Source organism: Rhea pennata, chromosome 2, assembly GCF_028389875.1.
Source record: "Rhea pennata isolate bPtePen1 chromosome 2, bPtePen1.pri, whole genome shotgun sequence".
Lineage (NCBI taxonomy): Eukaryota > Metazoa > Chordata > Aves > Rheiformes > Rheidae > Rhea > Rhea pennata.
Window position 1 is genome coordinate 16261834 of NC_084664.1, and position 22553 is coordinate 16284386.

Here is a 22553-nt window from a genome sequence, read left to right on the forward strand (position 1 = left end):
AGAAGCACTGTTTTCTCAAGAACATGAACAAAGCCTGCCTGAAAGTTGGACAGAGTTGGAGTTTCATGACTAAAACACAAGGCTTTCTATTCAGATAGAGAGTAAAGAAATAAACTATCCCCTGAATGCTGATACAACTCAGAGCAATCATTAGAGATGCTCTCAATTATACTGAAATAATGTAGTGAGTTAATGCACAGAAATTAGAAGTTTCATGACAGAAACTAAAGTACTGTTTTTATTTCAGTAGCACTAAAAGCAGTTACACCAAAAGTAGATCTGATTTTTTTCCCTCAACATTGCATAGCTGCCTATGAGATTCTAGGAAAACAATTATCACTTTGCATCACAGATCTCATCTGAAATGAGTAAGAGCATTTACCAATATTTGTAAGTAACTATAATGTGTGATGAAAATTATTGTATGAATTAGTGCAGTATTATAAAAGCCAAAGAACCGGGTTATTGCCACAGTATCACAGTCTTGACAAACGACTCATTATGGTATAAAACATGCATGACAACAGGATAGTACATTGTCTTTACTAGAGTTGTATTTGCATAACCTCCTTGATCTCTTAATCTCAGATATGCATCACTCTTTACAATACTGTTTGCAGGAAGTTGTATCCACTGTGTTAATCTCATCAAAACTCAATGTTCTGACAAAGTACAGGTTTTACAATGCATTTTGCCTTACAAACTTTTGGAGAATCTTGAATATTATAAATAAAAAAAATCAGAATGTAATATGAAACAGTTACATTCTATTGCAAAAAAAAACAACTAAATTGAAAAGTCTATTATCCTATTTAATCACAGAAAACAGAACATCAGGGTACCTGCATTCCATCTAAGTTTTGACATAAGCAGTACTCAACTGACCAACTCTGAGATGTGTTAAAATAGTCTTATTGTCCAGTATCTCTTAGTACTAGAGACATCTCAGATTGAGAAGAGCTTCCACAGCGACGCAAAGTTTTCTGTATACATGAAGCTTCTGAAAATCTGAATACCTGAATTCTATCTAAGTATTGTCATTAAAAGGAGGAGACAACAAAATGCTGCTGTTATGCTGCTAGAGGACAAAACTCTAGACTGGCCATATCTAGTAGCTCTCTCTCTATCTAAAACACAGTCTTTGAGTTAAACACAAAATCCAGCAGTGATTTCCATACAGAAATGAAGAGAATAATGGTATCTTTCTCTTGCATAACTGTATAGTGGATTAGAGTTCTCACTCAGGAAGTTTAACACATTCCCTTCATAAACTTAAAACTTTGCTTCCCAGGAGTATTATCTCACATCTGCACTGTAGGATGCCTGGAACAATGACACTTTGAACCCTCCTGCTTTGCTGGGTTTTCTTCAGAATAGTACGAAAGAATTAAAATGTCTGAAAGAAAATAAATATCTAAAATAACAAAATCAAGAGAAGTCTCAGATCAGACAGCCAAGTCAGGACAGTGACTAAAACTACATGGTTGGAGAAGTTCTCTTTCAATTATCTTAATATAAATGAGAATGCTCGATAGTTTTTAGTGGATCTGTGTATATTTGAGACATATCCAGGGGAAAAAGAAAAAATGAAAAAAAAAAAAAAAAGAAGAAGATATCAACGAGAGAGGAAAAAAAATAACCAAAAACCTTCAGTTTTTGAGCATAAGGGTAGCTAGGGATAACCTGGAACCTGAACCAGTTTCCTTCCTTTCCTTCCTTTCTTTGAATTTCCTAATGTGTGTAGGGTAAGATGATTTTCTGTATTTATTTTTGTTAATAAATTCCACATTGTATCAAAGGAATACTTAACTATAATCAGTAATTGTGCATATTACACTGGGGATTAACTCAGCGCTAATGATGATCCAGGTAGTTATTCTATTGTTGATTATTAAATCAAAACATATAAATATCTACTCACTAGTACTGAAGTAGTAAAATCTGCTCAAAATTACTGTAAAGTATATAAAATGAAAAATAAACAATACTGTACTGTAGTGTGTGTGACAGGAAGAACTGGCATAGGTTCCTTTTTATCTTCTTGAGTAATAACTGCAGGCATTTTTTCTTGGGTCTCCAAAGTGGTTATCTTTTCAGCAGGCAAAACAGGAACAACTTCAGCATTCTGAGATTCAGAAGATGTTTTATGACTGGTCAGGGAGCTTTTCAGAGGAGCCACATCTTGATATTTGGGAGGTAAAACTGATGGTAACATATTGTTTTCATATAATGGTAAAGAATGATCTTGTCCTCGGATACTTGTACTCAGTTTAGCAGATGTAGCAGTCTTCTGTCTTTCTGAGATTAGTTGGGGTGAATCTTCGTGTACATTTGAAGACTTTGGCAATAATTGCTCTTGATAATTTAAGGAGAAATGTGACTCTGACTCTTCTCGGATTTTTGGAAGGTTCATGAAATCTGCATGTGGCACCACTGATTCATCTTCCCCTGTGCTGCAGGGTTTTAAAATAGTCAGCATTAGCTAAAAGCTCACAGAAGGTACATTCTTATTTGAAAGAAATGTATCAGCATGAAATGCATTAAGCTTTAAGCTGCTCTACATGTAAAATTAAGATTTTTTTTTTCAGTACCATTTAAGTTTTCTTTCCTCTTTCTTACTTGCTTCTACAACCAGGATGCCAGGAAACAGCTGAGCCCTGCTCTCAGTAGGAAAAAACTGTAAGGGACAGAAAAGCACGCATACTCTAGAGGGCAGGAGTTTCAACTCCTGTTGTCTCAGAGTGGCAGGAGTACAGGTACCAGCTTCTGCTTCAAAAAGATGGTCCTTAACAACTTCCTGACCATCTCTCTGCAACAACAGTGCAATAGAAAGCTACTCAATTAAAAGACAAGGATCATTTGTTTAATTTAGAAGATGTAATTCCTGTCTTCAGCTGTATAACTAAATATGTCCAATCCCCATTGCTTCTAGCTCCCTTTCTTTCCATAAGGCTATTCTCACTTCCTTGCCACTACCCCATACAGATCAGAAATACGTTAACACTACTTCATGCCACGTAACTACCCTTGGTAGGACTAATGGGTTCCTGTGATGAGCTAATCTCAGAAAGACATTTTCAGGAAGAGATGAAGAAAGGTACAAGCGGCAAGAGTCTTGCTACAATACTATATATCATTTTTCCTAGCACAAGTAATATAATTTAATATAAAAATCTTTCTGAACTACATTAGTTTCACCGCCAAAGGGTGAGGAAGAACGGGGTTAGCAGTGAGGGTTGCACAACACTTTATACCAAATATATGAATGAATACGCATACTCTGGGTTCATGTACGCCTTAACAGAAGTCTACAAGAAAGACAACTCCAGACTCAAGCACAAGTGCTAAAGGTAAAATATATTTACATATATATAGCTCTCCATATATATAAAAAAACTCTCCTTATATAAAAATATCTATATCTATATAGCTATCTATACATCTAGATAAACAAAGAGACAGGGAGACGAAGAAGCACTAAAGCATAATGCTTTTTCTATTACAAGATATTTAAAAGATGCCTAGAACTCTAGGTTTGCATAGGGATTGTTATGAAATAAAAAGAATACTAACATCTGGGATCTGAAACTGATGACCACATGCGACTGCATTGTATCTACTGAAATATTTAAAATTTCTACAAATTATTTTTTTTAGCTGTTAGTCGCTGTAACCTTGCTCATCTTCTACCCTGTTAATACAATACTAAAGATTTTCCCCACTCTAAGCCACTAAATATCTTCTATGCAAATTAAAATTTCAGAATCCTTATATTGGTAATTTCAGATCTATTCAAAAAATATTGAAAAATGGAAATACTATAGGCCATAAAGCTATACTTTTCATTCTCTAAACTACTTCTACCTGTTATCCAGGGAAACGCCTTCGTTTGCTCCTGTGGTTTTTTTAGATGCAACCAGTCCTTCAGAGTCTAACTTCAAAGGCTGTAGGAAAACAATATATTTAAATAAGAGGAAAATACCCGACACATTTTCTATATTAAGATAACTGGGAAATTGTATTAGCGCCTTTTTTTTTCTTTTTTTTTCTTTCTTTTTTCTTTCTTTCTTTTTTTTTTTTTTTTTTTTTACAGGCATTACTTTATGAAAAGAATGAAAAAGAAAACTGGTAAGTGGCTTACACAAAGCTATTTCAGGGCCTACGTCAGATAAATTTAAATGAATAAAAAGGAAATCAGTGAAGCAACACAATCTGAAGTGATCGATAGGGCTCAATTATTTTGAACAGCTTGGAAAGGAATGGTATTTTTAAAGTTACGCTGCTAGTGCAAGAGTTAATAAAATCATGGCTGTAGTCATTTAGAGTATTTTGGTACTGCTTTTGTGCACAGTGAGGAATGAAACACGGTTCCTGGACCATCTCAGCTTAAGCTTAGAATCCTGCAGAACACATTGGCTTCATTCATACTTCCTCAGAAACAGAGTGCACTCTGCCCCCACATAACCATAAATACGTACCACATTCACCATGTATTTGCCTCGTGCACAATAAAACACCATGTCAATATTCTCAATACAAGGAGTTTACGCTTGACGCATGCCCTCAGCTACTGTTTCTCACTTGAGAGTATGTTCTACTTCATGAGAACATGACCAGACTCATGGGCCAGACTAATCCTCCAGGAAGGATCATCTAAATTACTACTAAGTGGACAGCGAGACATACCTTGGAAGAACTAGTACTACTAAACCTGCAGGAATTAGAAGAGATACTACCAGTGGCATCTCCCAGCATCTCGTGTTTCTGGTGGTATCCCAAGATGTGAATATGACCCTCTGGTCAGCTTCCCTCTATTTAGAGGAGATTTTGAATCCCAGAAGAATAGCACCCCATTGCCAACACTATAATGCTATATCTCTCATAAGATCAAGAGCAAGAATAATTTGGTGCAAAGAACACATTTAGAGAAGAGAAGCCCCATGGAGCTTCAAAAGCCTTGATTTCTACCAGCCGGCAGATCACCCAGGAAAGGCCATTATGAGCTAGCTGGTGATTTCCAAAATGAGCAGAATGTCAACTCTGCATTCATTAGTAACACCAGTTAGGGCGTGTGGGAATGCCCAGTGCGGACTGAAGACAACTGCAGAGAGACAGTCTATGATTCATGCCTCCCACGGAGAAGCATGCTCACACTTCCTCTGTCTTCAGGATGAAGAACAAGAATTAATTGACAGACAAGTAGAAAGATAATCAAGGATAAACAAAGATAAATAACACGTCAAATGTGGAACACTTCAGCCTGCCTCATCTCATTAAAGCTCATGCCAGGAGAATGGCAAACCAGCACTTTCAGAATAGGATCTCTGTGCCCTGCCTACTACTGCCATTACAAGCATCCTAGGCCCCTAGACAAGCAGTTAAGCACACAATTTCTCTATGTATCTGCAACGTAGAAGTAGTTCTGCCCAACAACAACAGACAGGTCTCCAAAGGTAAAGAATATGCTTATTCTTTACACTGTTATTTAGAATTATCATTCCTGAAAAATAAATAATGAAATAGAATTTTCTATCAATTCATCCTGCTCTTAAGGGAAAAAAAAAAACACTTAAGTATAAACACAGAAGAAGATACAAAAACGTTCTTACAGACTTTGATTTTCCACTTGCTCTGGTATCTGTTGACATTTGCTGAGTTTTACCAGATATCAGTGATGTTGGCTTCTCATCAGTATGTTTAGAAGAATACTGTATGTTTTCTTGTCCAGATGGGTAAGCAGTAAGTCTTGGAGCCTCTTCCACGCTAGAAAGTAATTCTTTAGGTTTATATGGCTCTCTCTGCTCCTGAAAAAGGTATTTTTCTTTTAGCTTGCTTGCTGAAACACCATGATCTTCAGACTTCTTCCCCTCTGTTAATCCTTTATTTCCTAATTTAACATCCTTCTTTTGAGATGGTGTTGCAACTTCTTCAGTTTCCTCTGTTTCTCCAGGACTTTTCCCTATTGCTTGTCTCACCTGGTTCTTTGCTAGCAATTTGCGTACTAATTCATCAGCTTCACCAGTGGACTTGGATGGTGACACTACACAATCTTCTCTGCTGCCTTCAATTTTAGTTGCTTTTTGGCCTTTCTTAGCTGCATCTTTAGCATATTTTTTCATATCAACGTCAGAACCACCACTTCTACTCTTTTCTGTATTTTTGTAACTGATGTGTGCATCTTGAACAATTTCTGCGTCTTGAATAGGGACAGATGTTGCTAAGTTTGTAAGTTGCTTATTAGCATATTCAGCTTCCTATATGATAAAAAATATATTCACTAAAATTAGTGTTCCTGTTTGGGTTCATTTCAACGCATTTAAATGCTTCCTTAAATCCTTTCCAACTCAAGCATGTTCTCAAATACATTAAATTTAAAAAATAAGTTTCCAGTCAAATATACACTTAAATAATAGCTGTAGCACAGCTACACCAAAGCATCTTTTAAAATAGAAGTAATATGTAACAAGTGGTTAAACCATTATTTAAAGCTTTTCATGCTCAAATAAGTCAGAAATATAAAAGCTGAATTAAGTTTTTACAAGAAACTACTGAAAAATTCCCTAAGAGCTCAAGGGGAACTCTAAAAAAGTTAAAAATTCTCTCATATATTAAAATGTAGCAGCTTCCCTAAAACATATTACATCATGAAATAGAAGTTTAAAAGCAAAAATCACAAATTAATGTTTCAGTAAAAACAAATTTCATGAGAATGGAAAAAGTGAATGTAATTCACTGTGTAATTTCTATATTGTTAAACTTACACCATTAAGTACAGAATATAAAGTCTGATCAAATCAATTTCCTGCTTCCTAGGGTTTTTTAGATTGCTGCATTTTAGTGCCCTATTATTGTTTTCAGTATGCGGGTGGGGGGAGGGCCCCACAATATCCCAATTCATAATATGGACAAGTTATAATCTTGGGCAAGATGGCAGAACTTGTAAAATCTATCTCATTTAACCCCCATGTCTACATTTGGATTAGTCTCATATTAACCTTGCTCATCCTTTCAGTCAGTGGAAATAAATGGACATTTGCTAGAAAACAACCTTATTCCAAGATAAAGATCTAAAATAGTTCAGATAAACGGATTTTTCTGAACTGGCTACTAAAGCTCAATTCTCTGCTAACTATAAAAAGAGCCTAGTAGACTGGCTACCTCAGATGCAAACACCTGTGTGACATTAGCTGAAATTAATCTCATGCTAGTTTTCCCTATTCTCTGAAAAAAGATTAAAAAAAAAAAAAAGATCACTACAGTGATTTTAGTACCTTCTAAGAATTTCTCTTCAATCCCCCCCCCTTTTTTTTTTTTAAGTTTTTCCTTATAAGGAAATAAGGAGATCATTAAAGCAAGAAGTCCAAACCAAAAATAGGGCAATTTACGGAGAAAATAAGGAAAGTTAATTTCCTTTTCTCAATTACTACTTTCCCAGAAACATATATCTTTTCCATTGCCTTATCCATGACATACTTAAATCTACCCATTGCAGAATATTTTGGGAAAAATTATCCTTTATTTCCTGGAAGTATCTGGTATTATTATGATTTCTTAAGGATACAAGACTAACAGAAGACTAATCTGAACTAAGATGGTAGTTAAGTTTCCTCTAGAATCCGTAAGCAAACGCTTTTAAATTAAATACATTGTATTTTATAGTCTTGCAGATGCTGAAGTGGACAGAAGAGAGCTTTTTAAATGAAAGTAGCTGATTTCTATCTCAAACACACATTATGAATTATTTTCCTGGCATAAAGGGAACCTAAAAAAAACCAAATAAACAAAAAACCCACCCCACAAAGTATGTTTTCTAAATCAGTACCTGTAAAGCTTTTTTCAGCTTTTCTTCAAGGATTACTTTCTCTCTTTGAAGAACATGCAGATGTTCCTGTGATGTACAAAAAGGATCTGTCAGATACTAATTCTTCCATGTTTACCTTTTGAATCTAAGACACTAACCTTGGAGTATTTTCATAGATAGCAAACATAAGTTTAAAAAATACTTTTTATTTCCACTATAACATACTATAGTAAGTTAAATATCATTCTGTAAAAGTACCAATTACAACAACATTTTGACAAACAAATTTATTTTGAAGTATCTAGATTAGGGTTTGCAGCAATATACGCAGGCAGTTTTGTCTAAAGCACTTAGACATTTTAATTTGGCTTGAAGAGCTTTGCAGTGAAATGTATCAATAAGGATTAATATCTGAACATATACCAGCACTAGTCTATACTTGTCCTCACATAAAAGTAACAGCTATGCTGCTGTAGAGATATACACTGATCCTGTATTCTCAGATTTCCTAAATTACCTCAGGTAATTCATAAGAACTCTCCATGCCTCAGGCTCCTCCATCTGTAAAATGAGCATAATATTCTCCTCCTTCACCAGGACGTAGAAACATTTTAATCATATTTGTAAAGTACTCAAATACTCCATAAGTCATAAATAAAATACACTCTAGTTTAGTATTACAATGTTCATAAACTGACAAGAATGAAAAAAAATGTTGCATTCACAGATAAACAGTAAAAGACAGTGAATGACTTATTCACAAGCTCACTATGCAAAATCATCTATGTTACTGTACAAACACAATTCAAGAAAAATACTACATATATAAATCTTAATGATAAATACAATTACACACTATAAATTAAAAGCATACTTAAAATATATGCAGAACATCAACAGATGGAATGAAAGGATCCACTGGATACATGAACACACTTTTTCATGGTAAGAGTGATTCTGTCAAGAACCTAACAGTAACTGCAGAATCTTCAGGCTGTGCTGCTTACACCCAATAGCCATACAGGAGGTGTCTAAGCACAAAAACACTTAAACCTAACAAGAATCAGATAATACCTATTTTTACCTCTTTCTGTGCTTCATGCATATGATATAAGGGAGAGTACACCAAATTTTTGATGTGCTCCTACCTTGTGATTCTCTTGTTTGAGCAAAACTTTACTATATATTGCCACAAATGGCTACATAAAAGGAAGAAAGGTATGAAGGTTGTGAACATGTATATATGAACAACACATATGAGGATCTTTCAGATGCTGGAAGACAACCCTCCCTTCCTCTCCTCAAGGGATTGCCCATATGCTTATTAACAATGTGGATGCTTCCAAGTACCACCTTCATACATGCAGGTTACCAGAAAGAAGGGCTCAAATTCTTAGGGAAAATGTAAGCAGAGAACTTCTAGGACAATAGTTTGCTTTCTCTCTAAAAGCCTCAGTTATGGCTTAGTCTGTGACTAGAGCTTTGAGTACTAGCTCCATAGATCTCATCAGAAGGAGAATCTAAGTAAAAAATTCCATTGGGCTGGCTAAATTTCAAAAGGGGTCTACAGAGAAGGTCAAATACCAAAATTTTCAGACCTCTCTTTAGTGGCTACAGAGAGGAGAACTGAGGAAGCCCTGTGAAGTTTTCTAACATCTCTATAAACTAAACCTGTGGTAGGTAGAGGCATAAAACTGGTGAGAAAGGATTACAAGAATGCCCATTTATTTTCAAGTAATAATAAAGACCCTGCTCAGGGGCAGGAAACAGTCTCAAGACAGATTATTCTTGATTAAACTATGAGACACTGTCCTGTATATCTGAAGGAATCATTTACTGTTCTTCTTGTCTTTGCTCATTTTCTTCGGATTATATATTCACACTTGGAACTAGGATCGCTGGAGCTGATCAGGGGCCTCCAAAACTCTCTCCTCTCTCCTTCAGACGAGAAGATCTCAGTCTCCAAGATCTTCCAATTCTAATACATGTTCATGTCTATACTTCACAAGATACAGTTACCTACTCATTCAGCAAAAGTATTTCTTGGCATCATATTTCACTTTCAGTGTGTGTACCTAGCTCCTATACTTACTAGCAGTGGTTCAGCAGTGGTAATCCAGTAGGTGGATTAGCAGTTTCAAGTGGTACATACGCTGTTAACATCTCCACCTCAGTAGCCCAGTTTATAAGGGCAGTAAACACTTCAGTGAACTCTTAGTTCTTTTGACACTGAAAATGATGATGCCAGCCTCTGGAGTAATAGCGAAGGCAGCAAGCCATGGAGTACAAATGCTCAAAACATTGAAGAACTACATCCTTTGTACAAGGTAAGAAATGGTCTGTTGGTACTTCTTATCTATCTTTCTTTTTTCTTGTGATTTGACTTTTAATTTAGTGCCTGATCCTTGGATATGACTCTTGGATAGAACTCCTGGACAGAAGACTACAACACCCATCCCGCTTCTTCTATTTTTTTTTCCAGCACTGTATTTGGTATAGAGTTACCTGAGCTTTAAGTAAATCTTCTTGCATTTTCAATTTTTCACTTTCTTTTTTAGTTTGACTGGAAGAAACTTTCTTTGATTGTCTGCAATTAATAAGAAATTTTTATATAATCACTGTTTAATGTTGAACCTTGCTAATATAAATAACAAAAGAATTTTAATAACAAAGTTCTCAATAAGAATCAATTCCAGTTCCATTGTTTTTTTATTTCAAATCCCATTACTTAAATAGGGATGTGGTGAACATGTAATATTCATGAAACATGAGGCTAGGGAATGATAAAAAATGGAACATCTTACGAAACAGTAAGTTCTGTATTCATAGTAACGTTTGAATAACACATTAAATATGGTCTAAGACCACCATGATCAATAAAGAAAAAATACTGTATGCTTATTCATCAACTAGAATATCTGCCTCTGCATAAAATGGATTCAAAGAAAAGTTACATAATCATGTAATTAAAGATTAAGTCATAATACATGCACATACAGAGGTCAAATTACAAACTGAAATGCAGTCTTATTTCACTCTTTCCCCCAATTTTGAATGCTTGCAAACTTTAATGATTTTAACAAAATTTAATATGATTTATGCTTAACAATATTCAATTGATAGACTTTCTTCTTCCTCGGCCTTCTCTACCAACCTATTCACTTTCAGTGGCTAGGCAAAGCACATTAGTCCCTCCCCATCCCAAGCTATTAGTAAACTAAGATCCTAGAAATCAACAGTGTTGTTTGGAAAATCTGCCCCAGTACTGTGTAGAAGTTTGAAGGAGATTAATAATTCTTAATATAGAGCTCTTTTAACAGTTTGATAACCTAATTAATCTAATTTAGTAAGGTATCTGTCTTCACAATGTCAGTTCAGTGCTACTTGCTGTTCCTTGCCTACTTAAAAAGACATAGATACAGTCAAAAATATTCAACAGTTCCACACAGGAACTTCCTGGTGCCTGAGATCTTCCTTAAAAAGACAGTATTCTGTCCTGATATATCCTACTTTCAGCCCAGCTGCCCATCACTGACTGAAATTGAGTGTATTAGTAAAGCCACTAACACGAGACACGCTTTAAGTACATCTATGCCAGCATTTTACTTCGGATCAAAAGTGTGTTTTTGAAGCTAATCTCTCTGTTCTCCTATTTTACTGCATTTCAGTTTACATCATGTAAATGTTTCAAAAAATATAGGCTTGATTCTTTTTGGAGAAAACTAAATCAAAACATGAACTCTGGGAGCATACATAATGCACTCAGAACACTAATGGTCATTCAGACCATGGAACTAGACTGTAACTAGTCCAAATCGCCTCCAAATTGCATAAGGAGTCAGATCCTTTGCATAACCTATTTTGTTTTGCAGATCCAAACCTACTATGTAGCATTACTTACAAATGCAGACACAGCTTTCAAGATTGCTTTAGAAAGTAGTATTATGGACTTGAACAATGCCTGACTCTTACCAGTTCTTCAACAATCAGCCTGTTGTAAAGAAGTCAACAGACTGTGCCTTGTAAGATTGAGATCTCCCCTTAAATATCATGGACAGTTTTGTATGAAAAGCTTCTCTGCCAAATAAAGGAGATAGATGAACCATAACATTTCTAATCCTTACACCCTTCCTCACTTTCCATTAAAAGAAAAAGGTGGGGGGGAGGTAGTGGGAAGGGTCTTAGTCAGTCTTCAGAGTTAATAAAGAGCCCTTCACCTTAGAATTGGATGATCTAGAAAAAAAAAAAAGAATAAATGTGTGTTCTACAGTTCAGTCTTGATATTCTTAATGATGCACATAACCTTTGCCACTTAGCAATTAATAGGGTCAACACAAAAGAACGTATTACTGACATGCAGTAATTCTATTTAATCGTCACTGTCAAGAGTTTTAAGACTATGAGCTTCATATCTTAATCATCACAAGGGTCTATCCAAGTATTTACTTAGGAGTTGCCGAATGACTACTGAAGGACTGCAGGGTCTAGCTTAAGATCAGTGAAGAGTAATGCTGTCTACCAATCACCTCTTATATAGTATCTGGAAGAGTAATAGTGAATGTTTGATGAATGGCTACACAAAGGAAGCAGAGACTCACTTGATATTCTGAATAGCTCCAGCTTTTATCCAGTAGCAAAAAAATGTCATGGTATCTTTTCTGAATATTTTCAGAAATGTATTTCACTATCCATCAGTCTGTATAGATAGAGTACTAGCATCTACAGTCCCCACTGAGGAAGTTGGATGGAATTCTCTTATGTGGAAATAAAATGCTACTGTTTAGTCTTCACAAAGAAGATGAGGAGGGGAAAAAAAGAGATAGACACAGAGAGAGAGGAAAACAGGACAGCAATCAAAACTTCTGTGCAAAAACTGTACGAAATCCAAGCCTCTAGCCAAATTAATAAGAGGTAACAAAGAAATGGTCAGAATAAAACTTCTAGAAAATACTCACTCAGCTGATATCTAAAAAAGCACTTGCTTCTTCCTAAAAATTCAAGCTGATTCTTAGTCTTACTTCTTCCAGCCCGAGATCTCTGTCTCAAGAGCTAGGCTTTGCCATGGAGCTATCTCTGTGCCCAAGTTCACTAACATGAGATGTACCTCAGAGATCCTGGTGCTAAGAAGAAGGAAGTGAGATCACCTGCACAGTTCTGGATTTAATGGACATTTTCAGGAGAACTAGACTTTCTCAACTTTTTCCTCAATGACATTACATTAATGTAACTGAGGTGAGTGGTCTTAAAAGATGAATGCAATGCAAGGACAAAGTTTGTAAATGACTTAGAAAGCCTTATGATACAAACTGTTTTCAATCTCTAAAATTGTATTTTGCTACAATATAAATTTTCATAGTCTAGTTTAAATCTGGAAAATTGAGAACTGCTGGATGAGACAGATTAAATAAAGGCAGCAAAAAAATCAATTGTATTAACACTATTTTCTTAGATGACAGATATCTTCCATCCTTTTTCCTGTCCAGTAACTTTCAGTAGCTTTTTGAGTAGAATAAAAAGGTTCACAGTTTCTTCCTAGAAAAGTGACTTTCTTCTGTCATCTTTGAAGCCTGTTGAAAGTCAAACCCTCCTCTTCCCTGTTGCAAGCAGAACTCCTGCTCTTCTTAGGCATTCCCAGGTTTCAGTCTTGCTACAAGCTCTGTATCTGGTCTATCTTCCTGTTTGCTGCAACATGAATTGCATTGGCTCTCACAGAGGGACTAGTCTTCTACACCTCTAAGAGCACAGTTTTTATCAAGAGCGCAGAAGCCTTAACAAAGTAAATAGACTGTTGTCTTCTCTGCTGTCCAGCAATCTTCTTTTTAACAGAATATATAACACATACTACTTAGGATAAACAAGTTTAATAACTTAAGAAAATTAGAAGCAACTCTTCAGAGAAAACAGCTCAGGACTAATTTAAATTTCTTACTATTATTTCAGCAATACTTATCAACTATAGCTAAACTGCAAGACAGGAACTTGAAACTGAAATACATGTTGTTAAGCTTACAGCAGGGACAGTTCCCATTCAGAAACAGACATGATACTAACTAATTACAAAGGCTTTTTTTTTTATTTGCTTTCTTCATATTGATTTAGGCTAAACTGAGAGTATGGTCAGATTAAGCTACATTTATCAGTATTATAACTTAATTAAGGAACTTGGCTCTTACCGTTTAGACCGCCCTTTTGGAGCAGGGGCGGCAGCAGCAGGGGCGGCAGCAGCAGGGGCGGCAGCAGCAGGGGCGGCAGCAGCAGGGGCGGCAGCAGCAGGGGCGGCAGCAGCAGGGGCGGCAGCAGCAGGGGCGGCAGCAGCAGGGGCGGCAGCAGCAGGGGCGGCAGCAGCAGGGGCGGCAGCAGCAGGGGCGGCCTCTTTTTCACTAGCATTTTTCATTTCCGACTTTGCCACAAAGGTATCCCTGTATGCTGCTATTATTTCTTGCTGTAAAATTTACATATAATTAGGTCTATTTTTATATTTTAAAATACTTTAAAAATCATGCAATTAAATCATCACATAATGGCAATAAAGAACAATGTATTATTTATACTACAAACATGTCAGTAGGACAGAAAAAAATGCCAGAAAAAATAGAAATATTCTATTCCATTTCTCTATCACATCTCCCAGTGAAAAAATGATTTGTTTATGCAGTCTGAGTTTCTCTCCTTGCTCCATTTATCTGTATTAAAGAATAAAAATTGCTGTCATTCTAAATCTACCTCTAAAAAACAACATTCTTTGTCTTTGGTCCACATTCTCTCACTCTTGTTCCTACTTCTCTTCACCTGAACAAACTCTAAATAAAAATCTCAGTATTTCTCAGTTTCCTCCAATGTTGTGTGTCCTGTAATTCAGAGGTTCAGTTCCATTCACGTTCCAGTTGCAGAACTGTTTCCAGTTTGCCAGACCATAACTATCTGTATTGTGACCAATCTGGATATTTGACATCAGTGAGGTCTTGACTGAGCGTTTACTAAAAAAGGCCTGTTAATAAACAAAGTCCAAACTTTTTAAGAAGTTCTTTGAGCTAAACAAAAACTAAGGGCTACATAGTTCAGGCTACAGAAACAGACTTTGTCAAGCCACCAGAGTGATGACACCGTAACATAGAGGGCATTACCTGGTCACATATGGTAAACAAAATGGATCAGAATTTATCTTCTAGCTTGTAGCATACACAACCTGCATCATATGCAATCTTTAACCTGAAAGGGTGAGTGGGACCACCTGTAGGAGAAAAATATCTTTCCTTTTCATAAGGTCCATGTATGTTGCAGAAGTCCTGAGCTTCAATAATGCACTTCTCCAGCTCATTTTTGTCAGACATAAGAGGCAAGGCACTCAATAGTAAAGGATTCTGAAGAATACAGAACCTAAAACATCCAAATCTGATAAACCCATTCTGAACGACAGCCTATTCCATCATAAGACATAAAAATTTTTCTTCTACTACGTTTGCCTTTTAATTTTCTCAGGTCAGAATTGTGACACACAGAACATCCACCAGCCATCAAACCTTCATGGCTTCATATAAAAATGCCCATACTGGGTCAGAGCAAGGGTCTGTTTAACTCAGTATCCTGCTTGGATAAATGGGTACCAAGGAAAGAGTAAGAACAACGTACACACACACACGTGTGTGCATACTCATGCGTATATACACACACACACACTAAATATATATGTATTTCTTCCAAGTACTTTTTATTTTCTCTGGAACATTTCATATGATTAAAACAATTTCAGTTATACTTACTCCTAGGTTTTCTCCCTCTTTCCTTTTTTTAAGTTCAGTCTCCATTATCTGTTTCTCTTCTGCTAGCAACTGATACTCATTTTTTATCTTCTCATATTTCTAAACACAGATACAGTGAGTTATTTCATAACAAGAAACAAACTGATCTAATTTCAGCTTAAAATCTACACAAATAGATTTCCAAATATTTAAATGCTTCGTAAACTGGAAAATTTCAAAGGTTTTGGAAAAATTGCTGTGGTCTCTGAAACTAGGGAAAACAAAGGACACACAGCACTAGTATGGAGTAGTCAGCACTCAATGAGTTCAAGGCCTTAATTCTGTCCCAGAAAGGATTTATTTGTAGACTGCCATGTGTTGGATGTATGAACTCTGTTCCATGTTTTCATGTGGAGTTTTTTGTCTTACAATGGAAAAAAAATTCACTTTAGATTAGGGGTAGGATTCATCTCATGGACTAATACAGCTGAATGCAGGTATCTACATATGATAAAGTCTTAAGTTAAACTGTTAACAATACAGTACACTTACAGCTTCCAGGAGATCTTGCTCATTTGAAATTCTGAAAAAGCATAACATTCTTTTGACTTTTTACATTATTTTTCATCATTATTTTTTAATTGAGAATGAACTGCATGCAATCTAAACTATTAAAAATGGATTTTATAAAACATTCTATAGGTATTTGCTTGTATTTTTACATTAAAAATACTGCATTTCCTGATCAGACAGCTTACATGAGTTCTAACCCAGCATAACTGCTTTAAAGAGTAACTTGCCAGTCCCATGTTTTCTGTATACAAACAGCTTTTTTCCTTGGATGGGGGTGGAGCAGTATTAAGTACTACAATGAGAAAATCCAGGACCTTTTGATACAAGATATCCACAAAAGAAAAAACATATTAGAATTCTTCATTTTTAACATTTTCATTTCAATTCGAAGTAGCAAGCAGCATCAAAATAGGTTCTCTCAATCATTAAGATTGTCATACTTTTCATTCTGTGTTTGTAAATCCATATTAAGGTATCTGTCGTCTTAAGATTTCTTCCTCTAAAGGGAAGTTTGAGTAAGTTTTCCTAAGGTTTGACACAAAATGTTCAGTAACAATGAGTTAAATAACTTAATAGTGTGTAAAGTAACACTAGAGTTCTCATTCTCCCCCACTCTCTCCCTCTCTCTATTGCCTACACCCACACGCTCCCTTAAGAAAAATCTTTGGTAACTGATCTTAGAACTGGCTAAATCTCCTGACAGGCCAGGTGTCCATCATGATCAACAGAGAGAAGCTATTAAAATGTAAATTTATAAAAGTAAAATCTTTTTAACTAGGCTAAAACAATGAGATCACATGAAATTTCAACATTTCAATTCCACAGAACAGAAACTTAAGTTTTTTTGCCATTTCTAATTCTTATAAACTAGATTAAGTATCTCAGGTTCTGCACCATTCATTTGGAAACTTCTATAAATTGTCATCAGTAGCCTTTGGAATCTTAAATAGCAAGCCCTGCTCTTTCAGATCTGAAAAATATGCAACGTGTAAAATACACTAAAATATCTATAATGATTTGGAACAAACAATGCACTACTACTACCATTCCAAGGCCCAGTAACACTCACAGCCATCTGTTTCGAAAGCATTCTTACCGCTGTAATTTATTTGTTTGTCTTTCAAATACTTTCACTATTTCTAATATGCGTGTATTCATTGATCCAGAAGTTTCTGCAGATAAAAAAGATTTCTGTATCAAGGATATATATACACATATATAAACATTATTGAAATTTAAATCAAATCAGATTTGAGTACGTATGTCAGAGATGCTTTGTAGCAGCCAAATGGTCAGAAATTTTCTTGGCATACTCTGGTATCAGTTTAGTAAGGTTTGGGAGCAAAAGGCTCCAGAGAGGAGGCAGTTCCTGCAGGCTTTCCATCTCTCTCCAGGGTTGCCAAACTATGCTCCCAGGCATCTGATCTGATGGATCAGATGAGGAAAAATAAAGTTGGTCCAGTCCTCAGGAAGGCCTCTGCCCTTTACACCTGAACTGTATAGCAGTAGTCAAGTGACTCTCTCCAAGTCACACTAGGACCAAGTCACACTGGGAGAACATGCTGTGGCAGTAGGTTCTAGCTCCCATTATCTCAGTCACTGCGCCTGCCCTTTTAACAAAATTCGGCCAATACTGCCTATCTGAAGTTAATTCCTGGTTCAAAGAGCGATGCTGTCATCACACTGGTCATCCTATGCCTCTGAATCTTCATCTCCTAATAAGCTGAAAGCAGTTCCTCTCAGTCAATATGACTCAGAATTTGAACATTTCTGCTATCAGTTTCTGTTTAGCTGAAGGTATTCCCCCCATCCAGATTATCTGTCTTTGCCTAAATCTAAATGCCTTCCTAGCTGATCGCTTTCTTGAGTTGGAAGAGAATCTGGGTCATGTGGCACTGGTAGCCCACAGTAAGGCTGGAAGGGTACAGGTCACTTATGAAAAGCCACGTTTAGCCTTTGTGCTATGAAAAGGCATGCACAGCACATGTGCCCCTGAGCACTTTATGCGCAGATGGCAGGGCGAACTTCAAGAACCATGATACATGAAATTCTGGGTTGTGGTCCACGGCTCATTGTTGCCCAAAATGAGGCTGGAAAGGTATGGTCACTATCTTAACAGCTTCAATCAAAAACTGTTTTCCTAAGCACAGGAAAATAAGGAGGATTTCACTTGAAAGCTAAAAACGGGAAGAAATGAACAGGACATAAGTTATTTTCTGAGGCAGAAGAGAAGGTTTCTTGGTGAGGGAGTTCTTGTGGGCCGTATCAGCTGACTCTGTCCTTGTCCGTCTGGCCCTTATCAAGTCTAACATAACCAAGCTGTGGCAACTGCTTACACATCCCTTAGCGAGCATCTATTCCTATCACCATTTCCTAGAAAAGCAGAAAGCAAGTAAAATCTCTAATTCCCACTCAGCTGCCTGTCAGCTTCACTCTAACATGCTCATGCCAAGGCCTGTGAGCTTTCCAGACAGCTTGGCAGCAGGAGACAAAGCTGCACATTAAAACAATAAAAAACACAACCACACAAACAGACAGAAAGCGCCAGGGAATCACATTTGCCGAAAAGTGGAAAAACAGCCAAAGGGGATCAAGCACTGCTGGGTTTGAGCACATGAAGCTGGCAAGCCTCAGAGGCCATGGTAGAGCAAAAAGATGAAAGATGTTCCCACTGGGATATAAAGAAATGACACAGGCACAGGGCACAATCCTCTGTATTCTCCCCACTGCAGTCCCACACTGGAAAAAGGCTGTCCCAGTTAATCCATATTCCTGTTTCACTCAGTCCATGCCTGGAGCCTCAAAGTGTGCACAGTCCTCAACAACAAGAGACAGTATCCCAGAAATGAGCTCCTTAAATATTTGCAGAGGATGCAAGTAAAAGAATCTGTTCCTCACTATTTGAGACTGGAGGGAAGGGCTCATCTTATATCCTTGCTGAGGTTCTACAGAACACAGCAGACATACATAATCTGAAAAGCAGTGGGAATATTTGCATCCACCCAGGGCCCACTATCTTGCAGTGAAACAACCTCTGACTCTACTGCCATATTGGTAAGAATACAGTGAAATCTGTCATGGGCTCCATCATTGATTTGAGTTTCATGACCCAGCAGCACAGTAGATTTGCAACCTTTCCAACCATAGACACTGCCACCCAAACACTGCAGATTTCTGACCCTCATTTCAAAGAAGGTATCAGCATCCCTTTTCATTAGGGGGCCAGAGTGGTGGAAGACACAGGCATCATGAATTCTTCAGGCAAAGCCTGCTGAGATGTCTGGAAGTCTGCACTGAAGGTCCACCAAGCCCTTCTAGACAGCTTAGTGGATGCCATTATGAAACAGACACAAAGTGAGAATGTGAATTTTGTCAACAGTTTACATGTATTCTGAGACTCCATGAAGAATAAAGACCCAGATCTCCTACATGCTCTGTGCAAAGGAACTGGGTTTGGAAGATGTTCTCAAAGATCTTCTTTACCACATAGCCCATGGCAGACTTACACATCCCAAACTGCTTAACCACTGACTACCAGTTGTCAAGAGTCAAACGGCTTTAAAAGGTAATAGTCAATCTCCCAAAACTACTTCTTTTGACATATATGGTCCCAATGTGTTAACAGATTATAACATATAGTATCTAAGCAGCCACAGCAATCTGCTTGTTTTGCATCGAGTTACTTTCTAATGTAGACATAGCAATGGTGTCCAAAATTATTCCAGTTAACTTAATGAGCTGTACAGAATGGATGTATACTTCTAATCATTTGAGTACTAGAAAGAAGAGTTAGAGCACTGTATCCACGAACTAAGCATCTTGCTCTGTGAAGGATCTCAGTATTAGCCAGTAATACAGATAATGAAAAGGGAGACTGCTGTCTAAGAAAACTTCTGCTCCAAACGACACTTCCTTAAAAATTTTAAGTGCAATTGGGGAAACACTGTACTGGTACTAGTCCCAGCCTACCTTTTCATATTTATCAGATATATTTTCTGTGTCACATCACTCTCAGGGCATCAAAGTAAATGTCAATATAGTTATAAAGCATGAAATAATTTTCTTCATGCACTCAGTGCAAGTGTTGCTAGATTTACCTAGATCACTCACACTTCTTCAGTTGAGAACAGGTTACTAATCACCTTTCTTCAAAGACTCCTGACTAACAGACCCTCCTGAAAAAATGGTTCTTGAAACAAAGTGGCAGAAGAAGAGGGGAGGAAGGGGAGAGAAAGAAAGAGAAATAGTAGTACAGGATAGTCGCCAAGTCAGCTCTATCAAAGAAACTTCCTAAAAATCCAATTAAAATGGAATAATCCCACTGAAAACAGAGCATGCCTGCCTGTGAACCATGTGTTGGTGGAAGAGTGGAGGGCAAAGGAAGGTGAGAATTCTAAGGAGAGAAGTTCAAATATATCTACAAAGATGCTCCTAAAAGGATGAGCCGTAGGTCATGAGATCTTTGGAACAGCTAAAATGCTGACACTTCCTCTGATTTGAAGTATCTAACAAATGAAAACAAAGCAACAAGGATGATGCAGGAAGCATCATTCTCTTGAGCTGGATTGAAACCTGGCTAAGACTTGCCAGGTTTCAATGTTGCCAACCCAAGGATCAAACTCAATCTCAAAAGCCATTACAGTCTCTGAAAAAGAGTTTTAAAGATAAAATCTGTAGCTAGTTCTATTTTATATACATATATATGTGTGTGTATAAATATATATATATATTTGCTGTTTCATCTTGTTAATCCCCTTCTCTGTCTCTACCCTCTTCAGCTAAAAAGATCTAAAACTTTCTGCCTTGAACATCACTTATCTCTTTGGGATTCAGCTGAATGATAAATAGCGTTACAGGACAGAACTTAAATTTTCTTTATATAAACCAGTTTGACTGACATGTGCATGTTAGTAAAACTTTAGGAGATTCAGCCTTACGTGTTGGTGCATCCTCATCAAAGATCTGTGTCATACTAATCACATCCTCAGTTCCATGTTTCATTACGAGATCTGAAAAACAGTACTTTTATCACTGTCCACTTTGTTTTTAAAAGAAATTTGGTATCATTTCTTCAGAATTCAGAGAAAATAAAAGAAGATCAGGCATTTAATTTTTATCACTAACTCATAAAACTGAAAACAAGTTTACTATCTGTAACAGACAAACTGGTAGCATTACATTAATGTTCCACCTTCTTGCAGAAGTTTATAATCTGGCATTAAGTTTTTGAATAAATTCTACTCACTGGTTGTGACAGACTGGCTTATAAAGCTTCAGACAACTGGAAGGAACCTCATGTTCCCCGGCCCTGGTCCACATGGAGGACTTTAGTCATCCCGGTATCTACCAGAAAGGCAACACAAAGCACAAGCAGTCCAGGCAATTTCTGGAGTGAATTGATGACAGCTTCCTGACACAGGAAGCCAAAGAGGGAGCACAGCCAAAGAGGGCTGTGCTGGACCTTGTAATTGTAAACAAGGAAGAACTGTACAGGATGCTGAGGAAGCTTTGGCTGCAGTGACCAAGAGACAGTGGAGTTCAGGATTCTGAGAGAAGGGTTCAGTATCAGGATCATAATCTCAGACTTCAGGAGAGTGGACTTCAGGGAGCTGTTTAGAAAAATCCCATGGGATCTGGTCCCAGAGAGAAGAGGAGTCCAAAAAAGCTGAATGATTGTCAAGGATATCTCCTACAAGCTCAAGAATGGCCAATAGGCAGAAAGTCAGGGAAAGGTGGCAGAAAGCCTGCCTGAGAGCTCCTGACAAAAGTCAAAGATAACAAGAAAATATGAAAAGGTGGAAGCTGGGTCAGATGACCTGGAAGGAACACAGAGACAGTGTCTGAGTACATGCAGGATTAGGTAAACCAAAGCCCACCTTAAGTTGAATGTGTCAAGAAATGAAGGGCAGGCAAGAAGGGCTTCTAGTGATATATCAGCAGCAAAAGGAGGACTAGGAAAAATGCGAGCCTACTGCTAAATGAAGCAGAGGATCTGGTGACAAAGGACACGGAAAAGGCGGAGGTACTAAAGGCCTTCTTCACTTCAGTTGTTACTGGCAAGATTTACCTTCAGGAATCCCAAGTGCCCAGAACTGAGGGAAAATTCTGCAGCAAGAATAACTTCCTCTCAGGGAAGGAGATTAGGGAACATTTAAACAGACTGGACATGTACGTGTCCATGGGACCTGATGGGATGCAGTCACGAGTGCTGAGGAAGCTAGCCAATGTCCTGCAAGGCCACTACTATCTTTGAAACATCATGACAACCAGTGGAGGTTTCTGAGGACTGGCAGAAAGTGAGCACCACTCCTATCTTCAAGGAGAGCAAGAAGAAGGATCTGGGCAACTACAGGCTAGTCAGCCTCACCTCAAATCCCTGGGAAGGTGATGGTGCAAATTATCCTGGAAACCATTTCCAAACATATTAAGGACAAAAAGGT

At 37.2% G+C, this 22553-nt stretch overlaps 1 protein-coding gene across 1 annotated transcript in view; it reads right to left on the reverse strand.

Annotated features, from left to right (window-relative positions):
- The window catches only part of LOC134137641 (uncharacterized), a 64167-nt gene that overhangs the window by 28544 nt on the left and 13070 nt on the right, over nt 1-22553 (reverse strand). Inside the window, exons 6-7 of the mRNA XM_062570861.1 lie at nt 10307-10388; nt 7823-7888 (exon numbers count right to left, since the gene is read on the reverse strand). Of these exons, the coding sequence (XP_062426845.1) occupies nt 7823-7888; nt 10307-10388 (148 nt within the window). The remainder of the gene's footprint in view (nt 1-7822; nt 7889-10306; nt 10389-22553) is intronic.